We start from the raw sequence: 27,656 nt of genomic DNA on the forward strand, positions 1-27,656 counted from the left end.
GGTTCTGGCTCTAGCAGATTGGGAATGAAATGGCTCAACAGCCATTGTTTTCAATTACCTTCTTTGGACCCCAAGTGTTCAGAGAAATCTCTCACTCTTCAGTCATTTGAAAACTAGGAAGTATAAAATTAACATCAGGGAGTACCTTTCATGTGGTTAATGAGTACATTTTGCAAAATTACGAAGAACAAACCTTTTTTCCATCTTATTAAAAAAATAATTCTAAACTAAAACAAGTTTTCTTGGATTACTGAAAACCATTTCAGCACTCCCTTCTCAAATGCCCCCTTTTCTCCCAATGCAGTTTTTCTGTGCACGCTCAGTAAGCAGACCCCATTTGGACGCTCCCCAGGTCTTTACTCCCCGTAAGATACTGAATGAACTCCGTAGAGTACATATGGCGCACGGCTGAGCAAGAGAGGCTCCGTCAGGTTGCCAGTTGTGTCGCTAGATTGTGCCACAACATCATCCAAGTAACCTCAGCGAACATTTCCATTTCAAATATTCTGATTATTTCCACTTTTAGTTAAGTACTTTTATTTATTTACTTGATTTGGAGGGGGCAGCTGCCCCCCTGCCCATGATATCACTACATCACTTAAACACATACATCATATTATTATTAATACCAGACTTTTACTATTACTACCAGACTTTTAGAAGACATCTGAAGGCACCCCTGTTTAGGGAAGCTTTTAATGCTTAATAGATCATTGTATTTTAATATTCTGTTGGAAGCCGCCCAGAGTGGCTGGGGAAACCCAGCCAGATGGGCGGGATATAAATAAATTATAATTATTATTACTATTATTATTATTACTATTTTTATTATGATTATATACAAATTGTTATATTATTAATATTATTACATTATTATTAATTAATTAATTAATTAATTAATTAATTATTACAGCCCACATATATCCCGTTGCAGCTTCCAGCCCCGGGACTTACCTTTCCCTGCAACCTTGCGGCTGGAAGGACTCAAGGTAATGACTCACAGAAACTACAGCTCCCATGAGGCAGTGGGGGTGGCCGTCGCGGTTGGCGTGACGTCACCTCCCGGCGCTCCCCTCTGACGATGCCCGGGGTTTGGTTCCTCCTCGCAGCAGCGCAGTCGGGGGAGAAGGTGAAGGTGAGAGGGCAGCGACTGGGGAGCGGGCGAGGCGAGTGGACGCGTGTCAGCGGGTTCAGACGTGGGCAGCCTTCGAATCAGGTACCTCTTCGCAAACCGCTCTTGCTTGAGGTTTGGAGGAGGAGGAAGGTGGCGGCGGCGTTCCCTTGCGTGCGCGACACGTGTCGGCTCGGGTCACGCGTGCAAGGTGTGTGCGCGCGTTCGGGTTGGCGGCCAGGTGAGGCTCCGCGCACGTGGGTCGGGCATGTGCCAGGTGGGCGGGCGCTTGCTCGCTGCAGCCCAGTCTGAAGGGCGTGGCTGGCATGGGTGGCCTTGGGGCGGACTGGCAGGTGCGAGGGGTCGGGGTGAGGGTAGGATCCAGGTGCGGGAATCCCTTGCAAAACGAAAGGCGCCCGCGACTGTGCCTTCTGCAAGGTGTGAGCGTGAAGGTAAGCAGGTAGGGGGCTGGCTGGGTGCGGGGTGGGTTTGGGGGGCAGGGAGGGGCAGGGAGGGAGGGGCAGGGAGGGGCAGCTGCCCCCCAAATTAATAAAAATGACTAACAAAACGAGGTTATGCGCCCCTAACAAAAGGCCTTCCCCCCTAAATCCTGGCTACGTCCATGGGCAGGGGTGACCTGGCCTGCAGTTCAGGGGCGGGACATCTGCTTTGCATGCAGAAGGTTTGATGCCTGGAATCTGCAGGCAGGACTGGGACCAGGGCCGGATTTAGGTTTGTTGAGGCCCTAAGCTACTGAAGGTAATGGGGCCCTTTATATGTCCAGCTGTCCTTTGTCAACAACAAATTGTCGCTGTTTTTTTGTGTTGAATATATGCTGTATATTCCATTACTTACATCATAGGAGCCTACACAATACAAAACGCTGTTGCTGTATGTAGATTTTATTTTATTTGTTTTTTATCTTATATTTTGGAAATGTACATCTAGTTGTTGTTGTTTTTTGCTTTAGGTTTTTTGGGGGAGCCAAGAGAGTGGGGCCCTAAGCTATAGCTTGTTTAGCTTATACGTAAATCCGGCACTGACTGGGGCAAAGGCCCTTGCCTGGAACCCTAGAAACACTGTGCAGGAACTGATTCTGGATATGGCACCTTCCTATTTAAACCAGCCTTTAATTTGAAGCCACGAAAACTACGGTCTTCCTTTATTTTGGGTGGGAACGAACCATCTCTGGTATGCATTTAAAAGGTCCTGGGATCAGTGCTCAGCTTTTCCAGGGAGAGGCTCCTGGCCCCTGAAACCCTGGGCAGTTGCTGACAATTCTGAGCCCCTTGTCTGACTCTGTATAAGACAGCTTTCTGTGTAAATAAGCCATGAGGACTCGCATTGTACGTACTTCATTTTGGGACAGGGGGAAGACGCACTTTTTCATGCGTTTGGGTGATAGTATGGTGGGTCCTGGGACACGGGTGGCGCTGTGGTCTAAACCACTGAGCCTAGGGCTTGCCGATCGGAAGGTTGGCAGTTCAAATCCCCGCGATGGGGTGAGCTCCCGTTGTTCGATCCCAGCTCCTGCCAACCTAGCAGTTCGAAAGCACGTCAAAGTGCAAGTAGATAAATAGGTACTGCTCCGGCGGGAAGGTAAACAGCGTTTCCGTGCACTGCTCTGGTTTCGCCAGAAGCGGCTTAGTCATGCTGGCCACATGACCCAGAAAAACTGTCTGCGGACAAACGTCGGCTCCCTCGGCCAGTAAAGCGAGATGAGTGCCGCAACCCCAGAGTCGTTTGTGACTGGACTTAACTGTCAGGGGTCCTATACAGTTATGTGTGACAGCATGTGATTGAAACAGTTGACGTTTTCCCATGAATAAAGATGTATATTAACTAATTATATCATTTTCAATGCATTAAAATGAATATTCTCCTATTTTAAATGAAGATACTCTAATACTCTCATTAATCGAGAATATTCTTGAGAATATTCTCCAAAAGATTATTCTCGAGAGTTTAACATCACTTTTATAGGTCATAACCAGTGCTATGAGTTGTGCTTGGAAACAGACCAGTAGCTAGTAGGGGTTTCTGTAGCAAGGGAGCCTTCTGCACCCCATAGCCAAACCTGGCCAACAATGTGATCGCAGCTCTTTGGGCAAATTGGATTCTCCTAGCGCTTTGCAAAGGCAAGTTTGCTCCCTGGTCTGTGGGTTGCTGGCGCCATTGAAGTTCCCCCTGGCGTCTTCGCTGAGATCTTTTTGGCGCCAGGTAAAGCCTTAACTTTCCCCTCCACGCTTGGACGGAGCTGATTTTGCTCTGCTATGCTGCCAAACCTTCCTGTAGCTGTTAGTGGGTTGTTTTATATGTCTGTATACACATTAGAGGTGTTCATATGTGAATTTTTGCTGGCATTGTCGTTAAGTTTTTAAATGTAAGTCACTTGGAGACCTGAGTGCGTAATCAGTCTAATAGGGATGATAGGTTTGGTAGATTTATTTCCATGTATTTTTCTCTGCTGTAAGGAAAGGAGTTGTTGTTTCTGAATAGCATTGAGGTATTCCATGTTGTCGCCATCATTTCTGAATGCCTTAGAAAATACCGGTACTTAATAAAATATGGGGTCGGGGAGGGAAATGGTGGAAAGGATGGTGTGTTTCTTATTTGGATTCAGACAACACCAGCGCTATTTACAGCACTTTAAACAGTTATGACTTCCCCACCAAAAAAAACCCCCAACACTAGGAACTGTAGTTTGCTAAGGGTCCAGAAAATAGTGTTCTCCTTAGGTAAAGGTAAAGGGACCCCTGACCATTAGGTCCAGTCGTGACTGACTCTGGGGTTGCAGCGCTCATCTCGCTTTCTTGGCCGAGGGAGCCGGCAGACAGCTTCCGGGTCATGTGGCCAGCATGACTAAGCCACTTCTGACGAACCAGAGCAGCACACGGAAACGCCGTTTACCTTCCCGCAAGAGTGGTACCTGTTTATCTACTGCTAGGTTGGCAGGAGCTAGGACCGAGCAACGGGAGCTCACCCCATCGCAGGGATTCGAACTGCCGACCTTCTGATTGGCAAGCCTTAGGCTCTATGGTTTAACCCACAGCGCCACCTGCGCCCCCTAGTATTCTCCTTACAGAGCCACAATTCCCAGAATTCCTTGGGAAGGGGCATTGATTGTTAAGCCACTCTGTGCGGGAAACTGTGGTCTCCTGACACCCCCTAGCACCCCTTAACAAACTACAGTTCCCAGGATGCTTTGGGGGAAAGCCGGGGCTCTTTAAAGTGATCTGGCGCGGCCTTAAATGTGTGGTGCAGATGGAACCCCAGGGATACGCAGCGGGGGCTTGGGGGCATTTGCACCATTGGCAAGAAAAATGCAAACAGCAGCCGTGTGTCTGGGCCATGGGCATTCTCTAATCCCGTCCAACTTTCTCTCCTTGCAGTGACGGGGGAGCAAATTGGATTTGGCGCAGGGGAGACAGCGTCTTCACCTTTTCTCTGAACCGCTTAGGAAACAAGACACGGACCATGCTCGCCCTTTGAGAACCCAGCCTGTGCCTTAGAAGTAAGTTGGGCAGCGATTTGGGGTGGGGCGGGATATTCCTCAAACATACATGCATCCCTAATGGTGACTGGGAGCAGCCGCCGAGACCACATTGAAAGACCTACATTGAAAGACCTACATTGAAAGACCTACATTGGCTCCCAGTACCTTTCTGGGCACAATTCAAAGTGTTAGTGCTGACCTTGAAATCCCTAAACCGCCTTGGCCCAGTAGACCTGAAGGAGCATCTCCACCCCCATTGTTCTACCCGGACACTGAGGTCCAGCTCCAAGGGTCTTCTGGCGGTTCCCTCACTGCGAGAAACCAAGTTACAGGGAACCAAGCAGAGGGCCTTCTTGGTAGTGGCACCCGCCCTGTGGAACGCCCTCCCACAAGATGTCAAAGAGAATAACAACAACTGTCCCAGAAACTCCAGCGGGTGCAGAATGCTGCAATGAAGCTCTTCACGGGGTCCTTGGCATGGGAGCATATTCACCCAGTGCTTTACCAGTTGCACTGGCTCCCAGTGGAGTATAGGGTGAGGTTCAAGGGGCTGTTTTTGAACTTTAAAGCCCTTTGTGGGTTAGGGCCCTCGTATTTACGGGACTGCCTCTCCTGGTATGCCCCGCAGAGGACCTTAAGTTCCATGAATAACCATAGTTTAGAGGCCCTAAGGAAGTCAGACTATCCTCCACCAGGGCCAGGGCCTTTTCAGTGATGGCTCCGACCTGGTGGAATGCACTGTCCCTTGAGACTAGGGCCCTACAGGATTTAACCTCCTTCCGCCGGGCCTGTAATTCCGCCCGGCCTTTAATTTGAACTCAGCCTGATCTTTTATTTCTTGAAAACTTGAAACCATTCAAAGTCACACACAGAAGAACTTGGCACAAAAGCCAGGTGTACCAAAAGCCCATTGGAACAGGGGGGGGGGGTGGAGGATTTGCCTTGCCCTGCTCTTCATCTGAAAAAGGCTCCCAGAGCAGCTTGTATCCTGAAAGGCACAGCATGAAAGGAAAGAGTGAAGGCGAGAGATGAAGTTTCTTGGTGGTTTTTGTATTACAGCACCTGATATTTGGATGCATACTTTCATTGTATGGGGTAAGTTTATTTTGCTCGGATAGCTCTCTGTGAATTTTATTTATTGAATTTGTCTACCGCCCTTCATCGCAAAATCCCTGGGGCGGTCCACAGAATCATTTCCTGTGATCATTTTTCAACACCATCTAAGCTAGCGGCTGTTGCCTTTTCTGGTAAAGAGTTTCAAAATTAAATGGGCTTATTAGAGCCGAGTGTTAAGAAATACCTTGGGGTCCAACATTTTGGAGTCCGGAATATTCAAACGCCATTAATCCCCAGCACCAGTGTGATAGATACGCATATTCTTAGTGGGGTTTTTGCACACATCCTGCTTTCCCCAGGCCCTTGAACACTGTGACCCTCACTTGCTTTTCTCCCTAAGCTTACGCTTACATAAGAAAGGTGCTCAGTTCCATCCTCCAACCTTGGCTCAGCTGGCATGTGCTAAAGATGGAGTGATTAAGGGGAGCGCCTCTCCCTCTGAGCCTGTCGCTCTTCGCTTTCTTTCCTGAGCAGCAAATCTGAGAGCTGATTCCCCACTTTAAGCTGTCTCCATTGTTTCCTGTTCCGAAAGTGGCAGGACTTTGAGCAGGTGGGAGGGGAGAGTGGTTGAAAAGAAAAACCTTTAGCATCCCTGGAGGACCCTCCTGTCGATGTAGTTGGTTCATGTTGCATTTGAGCATAAGAATGTAATAAGGACTTTAAGACGACAACCGAAGAAGAATGGCAACTTAAGTTGACAGAATATGTGCAGCTTGCAGACTTAACATATAGAATAAGAGAACAAGAAGATGGAAAACGTTTGGAGAAGATCGGAAAACGTTTATTGAATATATGGGAAATGATTGTGTAGAGCGGAAAACGTTGGTGGCATTAAGATAAACAGTGTAAATAAGTTTTGATGGATGTCATAATGGAATACTGAATGGTATATTTTTTGTAAAATATGCAGGGGTTTATGATATGTAAAATGAACCATGAAAAGAGAAGAAGGGAAGTCATGGATATCTCAAGAATGTAAAAATGAGTTCTTTAAATTGTAAAACAGAAAATTTAATAAAAAATTATATACAAAAAAAAGAATGTTAAGACAACTCTTGCTGGATAACAACAACAACAACAACAATTGTCCAGTCCTCTTTTACAGCCATCTAGGTTGGTGTCCGTCAACACCTCCTGTGGCAGTGAGTTCCATAGTTCAACTCTGCGCCGCATGAAGAACCACAGGGTTTATCTGACTGTTCACTCCTCTCTTTCTCTCTTCCCTGCCCCCCCCCCCCGCTCCCCCTATAGCGCAATGTCCCTGCTCTTCCCTTGCTCCAAGTCCATTGTCTCCGGCAAGAAGGACAAGAGACACATGGCGGAAGTCAACGCCTCCCCGCTCAAGCACTTCGTCACCGCCAAGAAGAAGATCAATGGCATCTTCGAACAGCTGGCTGCCTACATCCAGGAGAGCTCGGCATTCCTGGAGGGTAAGGCGGCCTCTTCTGCGCGTTGTGTTTTTAAAACAACTTGCCGGCTCGCCACGGGCGATGAGGAATTTGTGTAGGCGAGCGAGCGGAGAATAAATGGGGGCGGCCGGTTTAAATTGGAAACGTAAGCTGGTTTGTACGGAGTCGGTGCTAAAGATGAACCAAGAGTCTAGTCCTCATGGTTCTGAATTTAACCAGAAACCGAGGAAGCAGCCTTATACAGAGTCTACTTTACCTAGGAAGCTTGCCCAGTCTGCAGTTCTCCAAAGTCTTCCTTCAGTTGCTTCTCTCCTTCTAACTGGAGAATGACCTTGCAAGATTCCCCTGGCCTGAAACTTTGGAGAGCTGCTGCCTGTCAGTGTAGACATTACTGAGCTAGATTGACCCAAGGGCAACTGGTATTCAGAAGCGTCGCTGCCTCTGAGCATTGTGGCTGGTAGCCATCGATTTGCCAGACTCAGAACAAGACGCCTTCCTATGTTTCTCTTGAAACCAGAACTTGGTTAAGAACCAATGAGGACTAGAACCTTACTTTAGGAAAAGCATGGCAGCCCTTGTAGATTTGGCTCCCTTTTGGTTTCAGAAACGCACAAGAACGTGGAGCTGGACCCCATCACTACAGAGGAGCAGGTGCTGGAGGTCAAAGGCTACCTGTCCAAGGTGGGCGGCATCAGCCAGGTGTTGGCCCGGCGTCACATGAAGGTGGCCTTTTTCGGACGGTGAGTGGGGCGCCAGGCAAGCGGTCTTGTGCCCCGTGGGGAATTTGACTGAGGGTGGAGGGAAGTCTGTAGCAGGTGGCAGAAGCTCTCCAGTGTGCCCTTGTCTGCCAACAAATGCCAGCTTGATTGAGTCACCTTCTCATTTTACTTTTGGCTGGAAAAAGTTAACACTTCAGAAGCTCAGATCCCTGCTCAGCCATAAAAAGGTGGCAGGGAAGCCTTTTCCCCCACCCCGAGGGCCACATTCCCTTCTGGACAACTTCCTGAGGGCCACATGCCAGTGTTTTGCAGGGCCAGAGGAAAAAGTGGATAGAGCAATAACTGGATTTTTGACCTGTGTGTGTGTGTGAGAGAGAGAGAGAGTGTGTGTTTTTGCATATATTTTCCAAACAAATCATCTCATCTCATCTCTATTCATCATTTTGGCTATTTTAGCCTGAGATTTCCATCAACCACGTCTAATGATTTTCAAACCTCTTTTAATCTTACATTTATTATCCTAACTACTGTATTACTTTTACAAGTCAATAACGTAAAATCCATTCTCATAAATCTTTTCTGTAATATTTCATATAGTTCTCCTTACAAAACGTCTTGTAAGGAACGTAGTCAATTGATTGTCTTTCAAATAACTCGCATATTTACACCAATCTTTCGAGAATTTCTGGTCCCGCTGGTTTTGAATTCTCCCTGTCATTTTATCCAATTCTGCATAGTCCATTAATTTCGTCTGCCATTCCTCTTTCGTCGGTAATTCTTCTTGCTTCCATTTCTGTGCCAATAATACTCTTGCTGCAGGATTTTCAACCTTTGTTAAGTACCTGTAGTAATAATAATAATAATAATAATAATAGCAGCATTTGTTTTCCAGGGGACATGAATGAAATAACCCAGACTAAATGCTTTGGGTGTGTTTAATTTTCATAGAATTTTTAGAGCCCAACCCCTCTGCAATGTGGGCATCTCAACATGTGGCTCCCCATCCAATTTGAAACCATCCCGGACCCTGCTTAGCTTTGCAAATGTGCTAGCCTTTTTATCACCTTATTATTTCCCCAGCCACTCTGTGCGGCTTCCAGCACTTTAAAAAAAATAACAAAACGTCCAACAATATAAATTTCCTGATACAGGGCTGCCTTCAGGCGTCTTCTAGGAGTTGTGTAGTTCTTTTATCTCCCTTATCTCACCCGGTTGTGTTGTTTTCCTTTGTTCTTGTGTGTTGCTGGAACAGATTTACCTGCTTAAATAAATAAAATGATTTAAAAAACAAAACAAAATCCCCTTCACAGCCGAGGAGTTGCGGGCACAACGACGTGTCTGTTGTTTGTGGCTGGCGAGGACTGATCAAGGGCCGGTAATAAAGGGTCAGCTGGCCTCCCCCCCGGTTTTACATCATAGCCCTTTTGTCCAGGCAGGGCAGGTCCCCGCCCCAAGGACCTTACAGATGCGTTTGTGTTCTCAGGACGAGCAACGGGAAGAGCACAGTGATCAATGCCATGTTGTGGGACAAGGTCCTTCCCTCGGGCATCGGACACACCACAAACTGCTTCTTGCGCGTGGAGGGGACAGAGGGCCAGGACGCCTTTCTGCTCACCGAGGGGTCCGAGGAGAAGAAAAGCGTCAAGGTGAGCCCATCTCCGATCAGCGGAGGGTGACAGTTTATGGAAGGGAGGGCAAGGAGCTCTGTCCATATGTTTTTAATCTACTATTGTTTTTACTCCATGAAACTTTTACATTATTATTGCTGGTTTTTCCTACTGGTAATTTTCTTTTTTTTCTTGGAGCGTCTCCACCTCCATCGTTTTGCCCGGACACTGAGGTCCAGTGCCGAGGGCCTTCTGGCGGTTCCCTCGCTGCGAGAAGCCAAGTTACAGGGAACCAGGCAGAGGGCCTTCTCGGTAGTGGTGCCCGCCCTGTGGAACGCCCTCCCACCCAGATGTCAAAGAGAAATACAACTGCCAGGCTTTTAGAGGACATCTGAAGGCAGCCCTGTTTAGGGAAGCTTTTATTGTTTAATAAATTGTTGTATTTTAATACTTTTGTTGGAAGCCGCCCAGAGTGGCTGGGGAAACCCAGCCAGATGGGCGGGGTATATATAATAAATTATTGTTGTTATTATTTTTATTTTTTTGCAAAGCACTTCGAGGAGTTTTTTCCTACAATCAGGAGCTGTGTAAATTTTATGAACAAATAGTTTCTATACCACTTAATGGTAGAGTGGGCTTCTAAGCCTCCCAAAACCACTTCCCACTCAAACCCATAATTTTCTTTGATTCTTTTACATGGTTTTGTATGTCCGTGGTATTTTATGCATTGTGACTTGCCTTTGTTTTCATTGATTGTCGTTTAGTAATTCTCTATTGTAACTTGTAAGGGGGAGAGAGTATAGAGAACCTCCCCCTCCCATCAGGAGCAGTTCGTCTCCAAGCTGCCAGGAAAGCGCAGGGTCTGAAGGGGCTAGTCAGGAAACGGAGAGGGAGTACCAGGGCTCTGGCAGCATGGGAGAGCCCCGACTCCACAGGCGGGAAGAGAGAGAAGGGGAAAGGGGGGAAAGGGAAAGCACGGAGCGTAGACCCTTTCCCCCGGCACCGGAATTAAGGAGGAGGAGAAAGGGGAGGAGATTTACTGTCCCGAGGCTTTTATGCTGGTCCAAGTCGAGAAAGGGGGCAGTGCCGGATTCTGAGACGGAATGAGAAGACATGAAACCGACAGCTCACTGCACTGTAAATAATGTGCACCAATAAAGACTTTAGAAAGACAAGTACGTGGAGAGTCGTTACTCAGGAGGAGCCGTAACAACCTCTGACATAACTGATAAGTGTAAAGCGTTTAATTGTTATTTGCTGATATTTCATTTTCCTGTTTACCACTAGATTCTAATGGATCTTTGAATATTGCTTTGATATAAGTTGTTTGTTTTTAAGTTATTGAGACTTTTTTGGTACTGAATCAGATTGTTATTAATATGGGTTGGAAGCTGCGGGGTATAAATAAATAAAATAAATATTATTATTATTATTTCTCTCTTTCTATCTGCCAACCCTCTACGTCCAGACGGTCAACCAACTGGCTCACGCGCTCCATCAAGACGAACTCCTGACTGCCGGAGGAATGGTCAGCGTCATGTGGCCGAACTCCAAGTGTCCCCTCCTCAAAGATGACCTGGTTTTGATGGACAGGTGAGAGATCTCCCTTTCCCCCATGGCCCTGGGGAACAATCCTGAAACCAGTTGGCTGCTCAGTTGCTGTACACATGTAGAAGGACGGAAAACGATGGAGCTGTTTTTCCAGAAACTCCTCCCGCGCTGCTGGCAATCTTCCAGCTCCCGGGCTTAGCAGGCGTTTAATTTGTAAACGGATGCTATATTCTCCCGGTGAGCTAATTGCAGCGAGCTTAGCCCTTCTCCGTAGGCGATTTGAGATAATAGCTTTAATTCCTTCCCTGCTTCTAAAATCTGCCCCTCTCTTTCTAAAAACAGTTTGCGCCTTTTTAAAAAAACCTCCTCTCTCCCAGTCCTGAAAACTGGCTGTTAGTTTCTCAAAAGCATCCATTTGGCTGAGATGCAGGATGCTATTCTCAGTATCTGGTACTCACAGGTAGACTCTGACTGACCATGGAGGCTCGATTGAACTATATGCATAATAAGAGGCAGGATAAGGTTCTGTCTGTTGCAGGAGTTATTTCTGCCCCACAGAAGCTTTCACAAGAAACAGGAAGCGTGACTAGTTAGGCCTTTGGCTCTTCCGTGTTCTTCTAATTATTTGTGTGTATCACCTGTGCTCAGAGATCTGTTTTGGTGTCTGATTTGCTACCAGGCTGAGTTAAAGTTTTTACTAATAGCACATAAAACTCTTTAACAGTTTGGGTCAGGTTTCCCGGCAATATCACCTTACCCCCAAATAGGCCAGCTTGACCTCTCTGATCTGCAGAACTGGCGCTGCTGCAGGTGCCAAATTATACTCCTCCTGCATTTGTAAGAGGTAAATCTTCTAGTGTGGTGGAACCTGCGCTTTGGAACTCCCTGCCACTTGACACTAGGCAGGCTCCTTTTTTGGTGCCCGCTAAAATCATTTGTAGGCCAAGCTGCCCACGTGTGTAGAATGCCGACACGCGTTTTAATCTGGTTTTTAGCTCATTGTTGGTTTTCTGAAGGTCTGATTGTGTGTGTGTGTGTGTGTGTGTGTGTGTGTTTGAAGGAGGGTGGTTTCTTTTTGCAATCAAGCTGTTTATAAATGTTAGGAAATGAATAACTTTGAACTGAAGCCCTGCTTTCTCAGTTGTTCGGGGGGGGGGGCTGTTGTGTTGTCGGGCTAAGGCTATTAAAACAAGACAGCTGTCAATAACACTTTCCTCTGCATCTGGCATTCCTCCCCTCCACCCCCCCCCCATCCTATTAGCCCTGGGATCGACGTTACCACTGAATTGGACAGCTGGATTGACAAGTTCTGCTTGGACGCTGACGTCTTTGTCTTGGTGGCTAACTCCGAATCAACGCTGATGCAGACGGTAACACTCGCCCTTCGGTTAATTCGCCTTCTCTCTGCTTTCGGAGGAGACTTTGCCATGCCTCTCAATATCTGTTGGCTGGGAATCATCACAAGCAGAGAGAGTCACCATTGAGTTTGGGTGTTGCTTGCGAGTTGCTTTTTAAAAAATATATATATTAAAGGCTTTTCATAATATAGAACAAACTAGTCTAAACAAACACATTAAGTTCTATATCTTATTGTATTCCACTTCCTGTTGTATTATCCCACTTTGATTTCTCATTACACATGTCCAGTAATGTATCTCCAGCTTAATATCCTGTTGCATCCCTCTTGTTTTTTATGGTAGTATCCTTGCTCTAGGCTCTGGCTTTCCAAACTGTCCATATTGGCGACACGCTTTTCAGACGTGCATCATTTCGCAACACAGTAATTCAGTTTGGCATCATTTCGTGACACAGTAATTCAGTTTTACTAGCAAACTGGAAGTTAAACTAACCCCCTTTCCAGCCCCGGAAGGAGCATTTGTGTGACACACCTACACACTGCAGCTGACACAAAGTTTGGGGATCTCTGCTCTCGGCCCTTTCTTTTTTCCAATCTTTTTCCAGAGGCAATACTATAGCTTTAATAGCAAAGATCTTTGAGTCCACTCCAGATTTTTAAACAGAATCCTTTCTTTCTGCTAAAGCTTAAGAACGGCCAGCGCCGAAATCCCAAAGCTTTTCTTCTTCTTCTTCCAGCTCCATATCCAAATATAATTACCATTTATAATCTTCTCCTTCTCCAAATCCTTGTATGGAGATTGTTGTTGTTGTTTAGTCGTTTAATCGTGTCCGACTCTTTGTGACCCCATGGACCAGAGCACGCCAGGCACTCCTGTCTTGCACTGCCTCCCGCTGTTTGGTCAAACTCATGTTCGTAGCCTCGAGAACACTGTCCAACCATCTCGTCCTCCGTCGTCCCCTTCTCCTAGTGCCCTCAATATTTCCCAACATCAGGGTCTTTTCCAAGGATTCTTCTCTTCTCATGAGGTGGCCAAAGTATTGGAGCCTCAGCTTCAGGATCTGTCCTTCCAGGGAGCACTCAGGGCTGATTTCCTTCAGAATGGAGATTAGGCCAGAGATTAGGTATGGAGGTATGGAGATTAGGTATGGAGATTAGGCCGGGATTATGTATCAGTGCATCGCCCAGGACCAGTATGAGGGCCAGAGCATGATGGCAGCTTGACCAGGCAGTATTATCATGGGTGAAACCGCCGCCCCTTCTGGAGTGACCAGACTGCTTTGCATGCTCCCAAGTCTCTGGGCTCTGCTCCGTGTTGGTTGCTAAACTGTGTGTGTGTACATATATACAGTGGAACCTTGGTTCCCAAACGGCTCAGTTGCTGAACAAATTGGCTCCCAAACGCCGCAAACCCGGAAGTAAGTGTTCCGGTCTGCAAACATTTTTCGGAAGCCAAACGTCCGACGCAGCTTCCGCTTGTGTGCAGGAAGCTCCTGCAGCCAATCGGAAGCCGTGCCTTGGTTTCAAACAGTTTTGGGAGTCGGAACGGACTCCCGGAACGAATTAAGTTCGAAAACCAGGGTACCCCTGTAGAGGATCTTTTTGAGCGTGTGGAAGGGAAACTTTGGAGGCCGTGAGTGCAGGCCCTGGGCCCAGGGGCACCCAGCCACACACGCCTGATTCTCTGACTTCGGCCCTCCTTTTCCAGGAGAAGCAGTTCTTCCACAAAGTCAACACCCGGTTGTCGCGGCCCAACATTTTCATCCTGAACAACCGATGGGATGCCTCTGCCTCCGAACCGGAGTACATGGAAGAGGTGAGGGTTTTCGGTGGGAGCCGTGAAGGGCGGTGTGTTTGGGAAGGGGGGATTCCACCGTTCCTCATGCGTGCCCCGTTTCCCCCTTCCAGGTCCGGCGGCAACATATGGAACGCTGCACCAGCTTCCTGGTGGACGAGCTGGGCGTGGTGGATCGGGCCCAGGCCGGCGACCGCATCTTCTTCGTCTCCGCCAAAGAGGTGCTGAGCGCCCGAATCCAGAAGGCGCAGGGGATGCCCGAAGGAGGTAACTGAGTGGGACCCCACTTCCCAGAGCAGGAAGTCTTCACCGGGCGACGCTGGGACACAACAGTCGCAGTCTCTCGGCCTAGTCTACCTCACAGGGTTGTTGTGTAGCTAGATTGGGGAGTGGGCCTAGGAATAGGCTTTATCTATAGTGGCTCGCCGTTTGTGGAATGCGCTCCCCAAGGAGGTTCACCTGGCACCTTCATTATATATTTGTACAGGCGCCAGGTGAAAATGTTCCTCTTCAACCCAGGCCTTTGGCCAATTAATATTCTGCAGCTTTTTAAATGTGTCTGCGGGAAGCGTGTGTGTCTTTCTGTTTTGGTTCGATTATGTACTTGTGTTTTATCTTGTATTTTATTCTGTGAACCTCCCTGAGATTTTTTGAGGAAGGGCCATATATCAGTTTAAAATACAGTGGTACCTTGGTTTTCAAACGTCTCGGAAGCCGAATGTTTCAGTTTTTGAATGCCGAAAACCCGGAAGTAAATGCTTCCGTTTTTCAACTTGGAAGTTGAACGGCTTCAGCTGAGTCCCGCCCCCCGCCCCCCCAATTTTCTCCATTTCGGAGGTTGAATGGCCTTCCGGAACAGATTACATTCGAAAACCGAGATACCACTGTACATACATACATACATACATACATACATACATACCACATTGGGCTCCTTGGAGGAAAGGTGGGATAGGAATAAAATACTGTAACTCCTCCTAATAACAAACTCAGGTGCTGAGTGCCAACAAGATTTCAGCCCCAACGGGTCAGCTTTCAATTTTCTTTATTCCTGAAAACATTTGCATACTGCTATATCATAAATACCTTGAGAGGTTTGCAGCAATAAAAACAGTAAAGCATTAAAAAGTTAAAAGCAGACATCAATTAAGCATTGTGGGAGGACGCATCCTTAATGGCTTACCTAGGCCTGGCGGAATAGGAAGGTTTTTGGCAGGCATTTGAAAGTCGGCACAGAAGGCACCCGCCGAATCCCCAGTGGCAGAGAGTTCCGCTGGACTAGGCTGACGGCACTAAAGACCCGATTTCTCATTGTCGTCAAATGAGCTTCACCAACTTGGGGAAAGTTGCTGATGACGTTTTGAGGTTCTTAGGGAAGACGGGTGCCACCAAAAAGACCCTGTTTTCATTGAGAGGCCGCCTTTACATGTGCAATGGGATCAGAAGCAGGGGCTCCCTTGCAGATTTTAATTTGGGGCAGGGGAGGAATATCCTGACCATTTCAAGTGGTTTTTGATGCTTTTTTCCCTCCTAGGCGGGGCACTGGCAGAAGGGTTCCAAGTGAGGATGTTTGAGTTCCAGAACTTTGAGAGGAGATTTGAGGCAAGTCTTGATTTTGTCTGCTGAGCTCATCCCGTACACCAACACCCCAAGGGCAACACCCCAATGTTTGACAGTCATATCACAAATTTGGGAAGAGAAGGCCCTGTGAAAGGGATTGGTGCACAGACCGTTGGAAATGAAGATATACTGCTGGACAAATGTTCACTGTTTACATTGTTGTATTGTGGGGTGGGGGAATTGAGGAGAAAATCAAGTTGCTAGTCCTCAAGGTGGCAAAGTTAGGACTGAAAGTGGATCACCAAATGCCAGGGTTATGTAACTCCCTGGAGATTGCCAGAAGCAGGTAACCTGCTGTATGTAAAACTTGCTTGATTTTTGATCTATAAAACGCAGGTTGCTGAGCTGAACTTCCTGTTCCCTTTGCTCATGCAGGAATGCATCTCTCAGTCGGCGGTGAAGACCAAGTTTGAGCAGCACACGGTCAGAGCCAAGCAGATCGCGGAAGAGGTCCGCCACATCATGGACTCGGTGCATGTGGCTGCCCAGGAACAGAGGTGAGCAGCTGCAGAACATCAGGAGATGGTCGTGTGCGTTGCTTTCTTCTGAAAGTAGAAGTCAAAATGTAGTCACCGTGGCTGGTTGTAGCCACTGATCGCCGCCTCCATGAGTTTGCCTGATTCTCTGGTCCAAAGAAGCTGGATGCAGAGATGGTTCAAAGTGAGCAAGGCAGGCTTTTAATCTCTTTTAGAGAATATACAAAGTCACAGGTTAAGGGAAGATGTACGCAGTAATAGCTCTTTGGCTCAGACTTCCAACGCAGGGTGCAGAATGCACTTAAGTGAAATGAAATGGTTTGTCCCAATGGAACACATTTGCCGCGGAAGGGTTGATCGAGGTGGAGGCCTGCCACTGCTAACAGGATTATTGGGGTGGGGAGGTCTGCTGCCCCTAAGGGGCTGATCAGGGTGGGGAATCCTGCCACTGTTAAGGACCTGATTGGGGGAGGCTTGCCACCGCTAAGGGGCTGATCAGGGGCTAGGGGTGGGGGGCTGCTGATGCAAAAGGGCCGATCAGGAGGAGACTTGCAATCTCTTTTGCTCTATGTCCTTGTGCATACAGAACTGCGAACAACCCACTTGCCTGGTTGCCTAGCTCTGTTCAGTATTAGGTGCCTGTATTTCCTCTTCCTTGTCTGGGCTAGCCAGCCCTCCTCCTCCTCCTCCTCCTCCCTCTCCCTGCTAGGGAAGGGAGTCTCCCGGAAACCACCGGCCCATCTCCCGACTTTCCCTTTAGTACAAGAAAATGCCTTATTTGTTTCTCCTCTTTCCCACCACTCCAACACACGCATTGTTCCGTCTCCCAGGATTTACTGCCTGGAGATGCGGGAAGACCGTCAGGAGCGCCTGGGCTTCATCGACAAGCAGCTGGACCTGCTCACTCAAAACTACAAGCTGAAGATCAAGCAGATCACAGAAGAGGTGGAGCGGCAGGTGAGGGCATCGGCGCTGTCTGGGCTGGGCTTCGGGCAAAGGCCCAGGGTGCCGCTCAGCAGAGCGAGTGACCAGGGCCTTTTCGGTGGTGGCGCCCTGCCTCTGCGGAATCCCCTCTGCTCCGAACTATGGCAAACAGGGCTGCGCTCCCAGGGACAGATGGGAGTTGCAGTTCAAAGTCTCCAGAGGCTGCTCTGATTATGTTACTGATACACTTATTTATAGATTAAAAATTTTGAGAATGGAGGTTATAGACCTGCATAGGCAGAACATAGAATCGTAGAGCTGGAAGGGACCCCGAGGGTCATCTAGTCCAACCCCCTGCGATGCAGGAACACTCAGCAAAATCCTCCTCTTATTGGAGTGATCCAGGTCAGGATCCATGCAGAGCAATCCAGTTTCCCAGGTTTCAACATCCTGTGGCTGCTAAGAATGTTTAGTCTTCTTTGGGCTAGAGGTTTTTTTGTGGGGGGAGGCGACTTTTTGCCCACAGAGGGGGTTTTTTGGGGGGGTTATTTGGAATACTTTGGGGGTTTCCCCAGCAGGGCTGATTCCTCTCCTGTTTTCCGAGTGGCCCTGATTTTGACTCCCATTTTCTGTTGCCCCACTCCCCATCCTTTTAGAGTGATTCCTTCGTGCAAAACCACGCTTCCTTCAATTTGCACCCATTCTGCTTTTCCTTTGGCGGAGGGCGGAGGTTTGGTACACACACACACAAACACACACACACACACACACACACACTCAGTACTCATGCTCTGGGCATAGATAGAGCTCCACCTCTGGCCCTGATCCTCTGTGCTTTGCCTTAGTCACCTGCCATAACGCAATTTCACCTTCCAGGTCTCCAACGCGATGGCGGAAGAAATCAGACGCCTCTCTGTGTTGGTGGACGACTTCCAGCTAGATTTTCACCCATCTCCCGTAGTCATTAAAGTTTATAAGAATGTGAGTCGCAGCAATTATTATCTATTGTTTGTTTTACGTTTATAAGTGCATGAGGAAGAGCTCAGAAGTTTGTTGTTGTTGGGGTGGCTTGTAGCTCAGTGGTAGATTTCCCCCCCCTCCAAGAATCTTGGAAACTGTAGTTTGGTGGTGGTGCTGGGAGTTGCAGCTCTGCTAGGGGGTAGACTACCGTTCCCAGGACTAGGACCAGGGTTCATTTCCCCAATCGACCATGAATCTCCCCGGGATGACCCTGGGGAGCAGTCTCTGCCTCTCGACTTAACCTACCTCGTAGGGTCGTTGGTGGGGATTAAGTGAGGAAGAGGGAAGAACGATGTGCTCCAATGTGAGCTACTCGGAGAGAAAAGGCAGGATATTGATGCAAATAAAATAAGGAGGGGGGGTACTTCATGTGAGAAGGGCCATGCAAAGAGCAGCCTTGAGCTCTACCTCTCTTCCCCTCCCCCCCCCAGGAACTCCACCGGCACATTGAGGAGGGTCTCGGCCGGAATATGTCTGACCGCTGCTCCAGCTCCATCACGGCGTCCCTGCAGACGATGCAGCAGGAGATGATCGGTTAGTGAGAAGGGAGCAGCTCTCCTGGGCGGCTTGGGAATTAAGTACTGTACCTGTATCTGAGCCAGATGTTTGGAGATTTAGGCTGCTTCAGAGACACTCCCTTTTCTGTTTTCTTTCTCTTTTTTAAAAAAATAATTTTTATTGGGTTTTATAAAGAAAATACAAAAAAGGAAAAATACAAAACAAGTTCAACAGATCTTATTCCCCAAAATTCTTCACATCTCAATATCAATAAAGTAGGTAAAGAAAAAGAAATTTTAAAAAGATAAAAATAAAGATACAATAGTACAATTCTATAACTTCCAATCTAAACATTTCGGACTTCCTCATTTCCCCTTCTTGAGTTCTAATTATTACAATAACTCTTGCAGTTTCCAAATCTAAAATCACATTCTTTTTTCTAGGTTGTAACTTCTTTATTGCTTTCTCCCTTCAAAATTACCATTATTTACCTGGAGACCAGATCTGTTTTCTCGCTTGTAAAGCAGAGCTAGGGAAACCTGCAGCTGGACCACAGCTTCTGTCACCCTAGGCCATTGGCTGTTGTGGCTAATGGGAGTTGGAGTCCAGCAACATCCGGAGGGCGCCTTCAGTTGCCTGGACCATCACTTGCCTTTACTTGCCCCAGCGTAGTTCTAAATGTAGGGACACGGACAACGGGCCATGCTGGCAGGGGCTGATGGGAGTTGGGAGTCCAGCAACATCTGGAGGGCCACAGCTTCCCCATCCCTGAACTGGGCCGTCACTTGCCCTTGCTGCCCCTAGCTGACTTCAGTGCAGAGACAAGGACCATTGGTCAGGCTGGCAGGGGCTGGCAGAAACCAGCCTACCAACAGGGTTCCTATCCCCAGCGCATCTGATACACTGGTCAGTGAATTGGGGCTTGTTCTAATAGCAGGTCCTGTTGCCTCTTTCCTCCCCCGTGAAGATGGCTTAAAGCCCCTCCTGCCAGCCTCCCTGAGAGGCCAGATAGACAAGCTCATTCCCCGGCAGTGCTTCGCCATGAGCTACGACCTCAACTGCGACAAGCTCTGCGCCGACTTCCAGGAGGATATCCAGTTCCACTTTTCTCTCGGCTGGACGATGCTCGTGAACAGGTTCCTGGGACCCAAGAACACCCGGCGGGCCTTGATGGGCTACAATGACCAGGTGAGAAGAGCCTTTGGGCTAGCCTCCAGCACCCTGCTTCACCCAGCAGCAGCCGATCAGGTGCTCCTGAAAAGCCCCCCCCCCCCAAGCAGGACTAGGAAGTGGCAGCTTCCTCTCCTCTTCTTGGGTCGTGGCAGAGAAATAGAGCCTCTGCCTTGTATGCGGAAGGTCTTGGGTTCGATACCCAGGTAGAGCCAGAAAGCTGGTATTATTAGGGGGCTCCCAATGTGGCTTAATCTATATATATATACCCTGTTTCTCCTAAAATAAGACATACCCATAAAATAAGCAATAGCAGGATTTCTAAGCATTTGCGCAATATAAGCCGTACCCCGAAATTAAGACATAGCGATAGCCGCAGTTCTGGAGGGCCCCAAGGAAGAGGCAAGGCTGGACGCGTAATAAAAAAATAAGACATCCCCTGAATATAGGCCACTGTGGGGGGTTTTTTAGGAAAAATAAATATAAGACGGTGTCTTATTTTCGGAGAAACACATAAATGTAAACCGACCATGTTTGTTGGAGTCAAACCGTTCTCTGAGTCTTTTCTTTCTTCTCTCTGCACCTTCCTCTCTCCCCCCCTTTTTTTCAAACTTAGGTTCAGCGTCCTCTGCCTTTGACTCCAGCCAACCCAAGCCTGCCTCCCTTACCTCAGGGATCCTTGACTCAGGAAGAGCTGATGGTCTCTATGGTCACTGGGCTGGCCTCTCTCACATCCAGAACCTCTATGGGTATCCTCGTGGTTGGAGGAGTGGTACGTTTGAAGGAGAACCTCGATATCTGAGGGTGTTTTGATTCCCTCGCCCTGCCCTCCTATAGCTCAGTGACACAGCGTCGGCCCTTCATGCAGAAAGTGCAATCCTTGGCATCTCCAGGTAGAACTGGCACATACGCCTGTCCATAACCCTGGAGAGCTGCTGCCAGTCAGTGTAGACAGTACTGAGTTGGATGATTCCCCCCCCCCCCACTATTGATGCTTCCCAAGACCTCTCCCTTGCAATGTAGTTGTAATTCATGTGCTCCTCATATATAAGAAAACAGGGGCTCTTTTCACATTTACTCCGATGAGTATTTTACTCTTCGGAGATCATAACATGGCGGCGACTTCCAATAAGTTGGCGCCCATTGTATTTTACTCTCTGCTGCTTTTGTTCAGCTTTGCCCTCTTATTTTGCTTCTTTAATGCTAGCCGTTGACCATAGCGATAAAGATTTGATTCGATTCATCAGCTGTTTTTTTTTTTTTAAAATGACCGTCACATTTCCTCCTGCCCGCAGGTCTGGAAGGCTGTGGGCTGGAGGCTGATTGCCCTTTCTTTTGGCCTCTATGGACTGCTGTACGTCTACGAGCGTCTCACCTGGACCACGAGAGCGAAGGAGAGGGCTTTCAAGCGACAGTTTGTGGACTACGCCGGCGAGAAACTCCAGCTCATCGTCAGCTACACGGGTTCAAACTGCAGCCACCAAGTTCAGCAGTGAGTCTTTCGCTTCTCGCTCGCATTCCGGGGGATGGGGGGGGGAATCTGCAATTGTGACCTTCTGAGCCTTGATGTGGCTGTCAAGAGCTCCTGTTTTACGAACACACAAATGACTCCTTGCAGAGAGAGCTCAGCGTGCTCAGATTCCTGCCCTGCGTGTTGTGGCATGTTCACAAACGTTCTAACCATTGTATAACCTCTGGAGCAATTGAGCGTAACTTTTGTTTATTTATTTTTAGGTACGTTTCCAAAAACTTCACATGAACGTTCCAGTACATAATACAGTAGTACCTTGGTTCTCAAACTTAATCCATTCCGGAAGTCCGTTCCTAAACCAAAGCGTTCCAAAACCAAGGTGTGCTTTCGCATAGAAAGTAATGCAAAATCGACTTTTCAAAACAACCCCTAAAACAACAATTTAACATGGATTTTACTATCTAACGAGACCTTGGATCCATAAAATGAAAGCAATAAACAATGTACTGCAGTCACACCCTCAATCAGTAGCTGAACTGGGTTCCACACAGTCACAAAAAAAGAGCCACAAAAACGCAAAATAAATAGCAAAAACAGACAGATCTCAGCGTAACACTCAAAGCGGAAGTGTAACACTCAAAATGGAGCATGTTCGTCTTCTGAAAAATGTTCGCGAACCGGAACACTTACTTCCAGGTTTGCAGTGTTTGGGTTCCAAGCTGTTTGATTACCAAGGCGTTTGAGAACCAAGGCACCACTGTAGATTTTTGTTTTGTTTTAGCAACTTCCCATCCCATTTTCCATGGTGTTTTTTTTATTTCTCCCCCCTGCTGCACCCTATCTTCTCTCTCTTATATCAAAACAATAATACAGTAACCTCTAATTCCTTTTGTCGCTCGTAGTTCAAATCCTGCTCGTGAATTCATCATGCTATAATATTTCTTGATTATATGGTCTGAATAACCCTGTGTAGACATTCTTTCTTCAAGGCGTGCCCTGGCTGTCACGGCATGTTCACAAACATGCACCAATAATCTACACTTGGTACAAAGCAAGCAGCTTGATGTGCTGTTTCTCTGTCTTGCCCTTTTGTTTCTTTTCCTCTGGTTGACTTCTTCCTCTTCTCCATTTCCCCCCTTTTTTTGGGGAAAGGGAGCTTGCTGGGACCTTTGCCCAGCTCTGCCAGCAGGTCGACGTGACGAGAGAAGATCTCGAGAAGGAGATCACGGCCCTGAATCAAAAGATTGAGATCTTGGACTCCCTGCAGAGCAAAGCCAAGCTGCTCAGGTATGGAATATTGGAAGCTGGGCTGTCTCCCAGTTTCCACCTTCACCGGCTGTTCTGATAAAAGTGAAATATAATGAGCCGTTCCCAGGGTGGCAGGTGCAGAACTCGGGGGGGGGGGGTGGAATGCGCAGAAGGGCTTCATTTGCTGAAGCTGCGTGATGCTGGTACCATGAGAACTTAAGAGGAACCTGCTGGCTAGAGGCCCTTCTAGCCCAGCATCCTGTCCTCCCAGGGGCCAAATCTCCCAAAGAACCCAGGAAACTAGATAGACTGCCTCCGCATCTGGAGGTTCCATTAGGACCTAGGAAAATCCCTGCTAGATCAGGCCAAAGGTCAACGAGATGCCACCATGGGAAGCCCATAAGCAGGACTTGAGTATGAGAGGATTGATTGATTGATTGATTGTGTTACCTGCCCTTCACCAGAAGGTCCCAGGGCAGGTTATGATGATTTAAAAGTCAGAATTAAAAACAATTAAAGCACCCCCCCCCCATCTCCCTCCCTCTCTTTCCCCCTAACCGCACAATGTCTACAACAAGAATGTCTCATAATGAAAGTAATCAAGCTGTGAAAAAGACTCTACAAATTGATGGTGGAGCGCTATATGTACTATATGTTGGATTTTTTGAATAGACAAGTTACTTTAGAGCCGGTCTAATGTAAATACTGTCTGTTTAAGAGAAACAGGTGCCAGCGTTTCTGTTAATTGCTCACAGGCGTGGGCTCTGCTCCTTGTATATAAGGCTCTGCCAGAAAGACTTTTGTATCTCTTAGTTAGATCTTTTCAGTTTGATTCATCTCTTAGTAGATCACTCTCTCAGTTGTTCTCAGTTTAAGAGATTCCCAGTTGAATCTTCGTATGAGAGTTGCTTAGTTATAAAGCTAGTTTACTGTTAATTCTTGGGTAGTTTAATGGGAGGTTTGTGGGAAGTTTGGAAAGTGCGTAGATAACATTGCTAAGAGAGAAAGCATTTGTTGTTGTTTAGTCGTTTAGTCGTGTCCGACTCTTCGTGACCCCATGGACCATAGCACGCCAGGCACTCCTGTCTTGCACTGCCTCCCGCAGTTTGGTCAAACTCATGTTCGTAGCTTCGAGAACACTGTCCAACCATCTTGTCCTCTGTCGTCCCCTTCTCCTAGTGCCCTCAATCTTTCCCAACATCAGGGTCTTTTCCAAGGATTCTTCTCTTCTCATGAGGTGGCCAAAGTATTGGAGCCTCAGCTTCACGATCTGTCCTTCCAGGGAGCACTCAGGGCTGATTTCCTTAAGAATGGATAGGTTTGATCTTCTAGCAGTCCATGGGACTCTCAAGAGTCTCCTCCAGCACCATAATTCCTCCAGCACCATAAAGAGAGAAAGCATTTAGCTTTAGCTTAAAGTCTCTTTAGAGTCAGTTTGTTTTTCAGTTAAAGAAACCCAACCGTTTGTATTTTCATCTGCGTACTTTTACAAGTGTGCAGCTAGTAAGGGGTTTCATATAAGGGAGATAATTCCCTACGCTCTTGGTGCTGCTTTCTTAGCCAGGTCGAATTCTGACTGCGTATACTCTGTGTGAAGCGTACTTTAAAGGGCCGCTGGAAACTGGGATATATGATTTAGGTTAAGCAAGTTTCAATACCCAGTTTTCTCCAATATTATTCTTACTATATATTTATTTTCCAATATACTTTTCCTTGTCTGTTTGTTTTGTAACACAAGGAAAGCTTGAGTAAAAACTTGAGCAGCAACCAAGCAGAATGCGACCACACGTATTGGGGGCAGGCCTGTTAGCATCTCTGTTGCAACGACTGCTAGGTCTGGCAGGCTAAGGTTCTCAGAACTGAAATGGTTACCAGCCAGCCGTGTGCTCCCTATTTGCACGCTTCTGCTTTCTAAAGCCATGTGCGTTCATAGTTTTACCTACATCCTGGATACGACATCCCATAATAGACATCTTTTCCCTCTGCAGGAATAAAGCCGGTTGGTTGGACAGCGAGCTGAACATGTTCACACACCAGTACTTGCAGCAGAGCAGATAAGCGAGGAAAGGCAGAGGAGGAGGGCAGAAATTTCTGCTCGCCACTTGGAGTACCTGCTTGCAGAACCTGTTCCAGGCGGTGGGGATCCCCCCACAGAGGAGACAATCGCTGCCCCGTCTCTCCTTTTCCGCCCCGAGACCGAGAGAATCACACGGCCTCTGCATGGTTTATCCATTTCTAAACACACACCCCACAACCCCGGTTTGGCACACACTTTATTTTAGAGTCCTCCTTCCCCACTCCTCCTTCCAGTAGTGGTAATAAGCTAATAATTAGCAGGAGAGAAAATGCCTGTGTTTATACACTTACAAGGAGGAATGACAAGTCTGGTCTGCGTTCCCCTCTTCTTCGTCTTTTAACGACAATGAAATTTCCAGATCAACTTGTGCAGATTCTGTTTGGATCCCCTTTCCCCAGCAAGTTTATGATGAAAATCAGCCCCAAAGCTCCTCACCTCCCACTGCCCTCTCCAATTCCACCTCTCAATGAATTAATGCCTATCTATTCCTTAAATAATAATAATAATATTGCATTCTTCAAGGTAAAGATGCAGTACAGCTAGAGCGTTGTATCCCACAAAGGCCACATTTAAAGCTCTGTGATACCACATTAACAGTCCTGGCTTCCTCCAGAGAATCCTGGGAACAGTAGTTAAGGGTGCTGAGAGTTGTGAGGAGACCCCCATCCCCCTCTCAGAGCTACAGTTCCCTGGGGAAAAAGGGGTTGACTATTAAGCCACTCTGGGAGCAGAATAGAGGTATCCTAACAAACAACTTTCAGCACCCTGAACAAACTACAGTTCCCATGATTCTCTGGGGGAAAGCCTTGATTTGCTTAAAGAGGCATCACAGTGGTGTGAATGTGCCCTGCTCTGAAGTGGCCCATTTAAATGGCCCATTTAAATTGATGGGTTTACCCTGTGCAGGGCTAGCAATCTGTCTCACTGATGTGGCTTTATGCCAAGCTGGGCTCTCAGAGGGAGCGTGGGAGCTGGGTGAGACCCACGGTGTCCGAGAGGCAAGTGTTTGCCCAAGCCATGCCCTCCCCTGCGCAAGTTTATGCGATTCTCTGAGACAGTGGCAAAGGGACCTCTGGCCTCTTCTGAATTTGGCCCGCCAGGTCGTTTTGGACAAACCACGTCTCTTACCTTCTGCCACCCACGGAGACCTGCTGGCGCCGATCTGTTCCTTTGCCCTGAGCTCTTGAGTCACCTGGTGCCGGGTGATTTGCAGGTGAGGCCAGCCTGCCCGCCTCTCAGAGCTGCCCTCGAAACTTTGCCCTGTCTCTTGGGCTTGGCCAGGGCAGGAAGGCGCCCTGAGCTATTTCATACAACTTCCAAACTTGGATTGAGGCAACACGGGGAAATATTGCTGGGCAAAGAAGTGGCTTGGATAGATCCTCACTCTTGCCTAGATGTTCCCAAGTATGTAATGTGTGACCTGTTCAACTCTTGGGGTAACCACCTTCCAGGTGTGGACTACACTCCCTATCATCCCTTCCCATTGGCCATGCTGGCTGGGGCTGATGGGAGTTGGAGTCTGAAACACCTCAAGGGCACCAGGCTGTGCTACCGTAGGTGTTACCCAAGGGCACCAACTTTTATTATTATGATGATGACCCCTGCTTTATAACAAGGAGGTTCACATGTATTGAACAGGACAGATGAGCATCATTATCCCCTGTGCCTCTTAATTCTTTTGAATTATGACTCTTTGCCCCCCCCCCCACCTTCCACTTGAAGGAATTTGTTCGTCTGCCTCTCATGCCGCTAGTCCTCATGGAGCACCACAAGCACTGACAAGATTCATTAGAGGGTGCACCTCCCAGGCCGAAGAAGTTATGAATTGCAGGATGAGGAACCCGCCCCTCCCTACCTGGCTGAAATAAATTCCTTGGCTACTACAGGCCTCCTCGGGAGTCTTCTGGAACAGTGTGGATTGGAGACCCGACCGCAGTGGAGATTTTGATCCCTTTGTACACTTCATGTAATTTGTTCCATTGACATCCCACCCACCCCCTTTAAAAAAAAAACACCCCAGTTTGGATTGATGGAGGGAATCTGAATGGGCTAAGCTAGTCATGCTCATGAACTTCATTGGGTCTACTCTAAGTAGCGTTAGCATTGGATATAACCCTAGATCCCCAGCTTAGCTCATTCGTTAAGATATTTGATGCTCCTTTAAGACCAGGTCCTCTGTCAACCAACTTGATAATGACACGGGGGGTGCCATTTCTGGATTTTGGTAGCCAATCCGCCACAACCAATATTACAGCAACAAGTTTAGCCAAATGCACTTTATTTTTTATTGTTCTATTGCTGCTAATTTTGATTACTCCATATATATATATATATTTCCTTTTCTGTCATTGGTTGAATTCGGGGCTCTCCAAAAATCCTCCCTGCGGTGTGTCTCTTCTATCTGCTGTTATGTACAATGGTAATATTTTTTATTTGGGCATGAATTACCTTTCTTGCTGTATCAGTGCTGTTAATACCCAAAACCAAACAATTAAAAGAAGGGGAAAAATCGGTCTGAAGCTTCAGCCTTCTTTTGTTTTAGCATTCATTAGAGTTGGAAGGGATGCCAAAGGTCATCTAGTTCAATCCCCTGCAGTGATTGGGGGCTCTTTTCCTACTTGGGTTTATGTCTTGCAGACACTTAGAAATCACTCCCCTGCCATTTAAAGTTTAGATGCTTCAGGGGATGTGGAAAAATTGGAGGGGAACTAGTGGGTGATCTAGTGCAGATGTGCCCTCCAGATGTTGCTAGACTACAAATTCCCATCATCCCTGATCATTGACACTGTTGGTTGTGGCTGATGGGAGTTACAGTCTTGATAATTTTTAAGCAAAGTTTCTAACACTTCAGAAAAGTCTCTGAGCTCCTGAACCTTTGTCATCTTGACATTCCGCCCCCCCCCCCCGCCAGGCGCTCACCACTCTCTCCGCAGGCAGAGACTTTCAAATTTGCCTCTGCAAGTTTGAGGACTAGTAACTTCTTGTTCTTAA

General features: G+C 47.5%; 1 protein-coding gene across 4 annotated transcripts; it reads left to right on the top strand.

Annotated features, from left to right (window-relative positions):
- Nucleotides 1-1,068: 1,068 nt before the first annotated feature.
- On the top strand, nucleotides 1,069-27,178 carry MFN2 (mitofusin 2). 4 transcript variants are annotated; one of them, XM_035117777.3, is made up of 19 exons: nucleotides 1,069-1,216; nucleotides 4,504-4,625; nucleotides 6,975-7,153; nucleotides 7,737-7,872; nucleotides 9,335-9,497; nucleotides 10,927-11,051; nucleotides 12,271-12,379; nucleotides 14,075-14,182; nucleotides 14,275-14,428; nucleotides 15,696-15,763; nucleotides 16,157-16,278; nucleotides 17,088-17,214; nucleotides 18,058-18,162; nucleotides 18,633-18,735; nucleotides 19,667-19,887; nucleotides 20,486-20,641; nucleotides 21,165-21,361; nucleotides 22,493-22,627; nucleotides 24,577-27,178. In XM_035117777.3, the coding sequence occupies exons 3-19, from the start codon at nucleotides 6,979-6,981 to the stop codon at nucleotides 24,644-24,646; spliced, it is 2,274 nt and encodes a 757-aa protein (XP_034973668.2). In that variant the 5' UTR covers nucleotides 1,069-1,216; nucleotides 4,504-4,625; nucleotides 6,975-6,978; the 3' UTR covers nucleotides 24,647-27,178. The 4 variants fall into 4 exon arrangements, with proteins under 4 accessions (XP_034973668.2, XP_034973670.2, XP_088527640.1 ...); XM_035117779.3 differs by having other exon boundaries at nucleotides 1,075-1,135; XM_088671514.1 differs by having other exon boundaries at nucleotides 1,114-1,352.
- Nucleotides 27,179-27,656: the final 478 nt, after the last annotated feature.

The sequence above is a fragment of the Zootoca vivipara genome, chromosome 6 (genome assembly GCF_965207765.1).
Source record: "Zootoca vivipara chromosome 6, rZooViv2.hap1.1, whole genome shotgun sequence".
Lineage (NCBI taxonomy): Eukaryota > Metazoa > Chordata > Lepidosauria > Squamata > Lacertidae > Zootoca > Zootoca vivipara.

Coding starts and splice junctions, on each gene's coding strand:
- MFN2 (XM_035117777.3), top strand. CDS start 6,979: ATGTCCCTGCTCTTCCCTTGCTCCAAGTCCATTGTCTCCGGCAAGAAG. Junction 7,154..7,736: donor GAGCTCGGCATTCCTGGAGG/GTAAGGCGGCCT, acceptor TTTTGGTTTCAG/AAACGCACAAGAACGTGGAG. Junction 12,380..14,074: donor AATCAACGCTGATGCAGACG/GTAACACTCGCC, acceptor CTCCTTTTCCAG/GAGAAGCAGTTCTTCCACAA.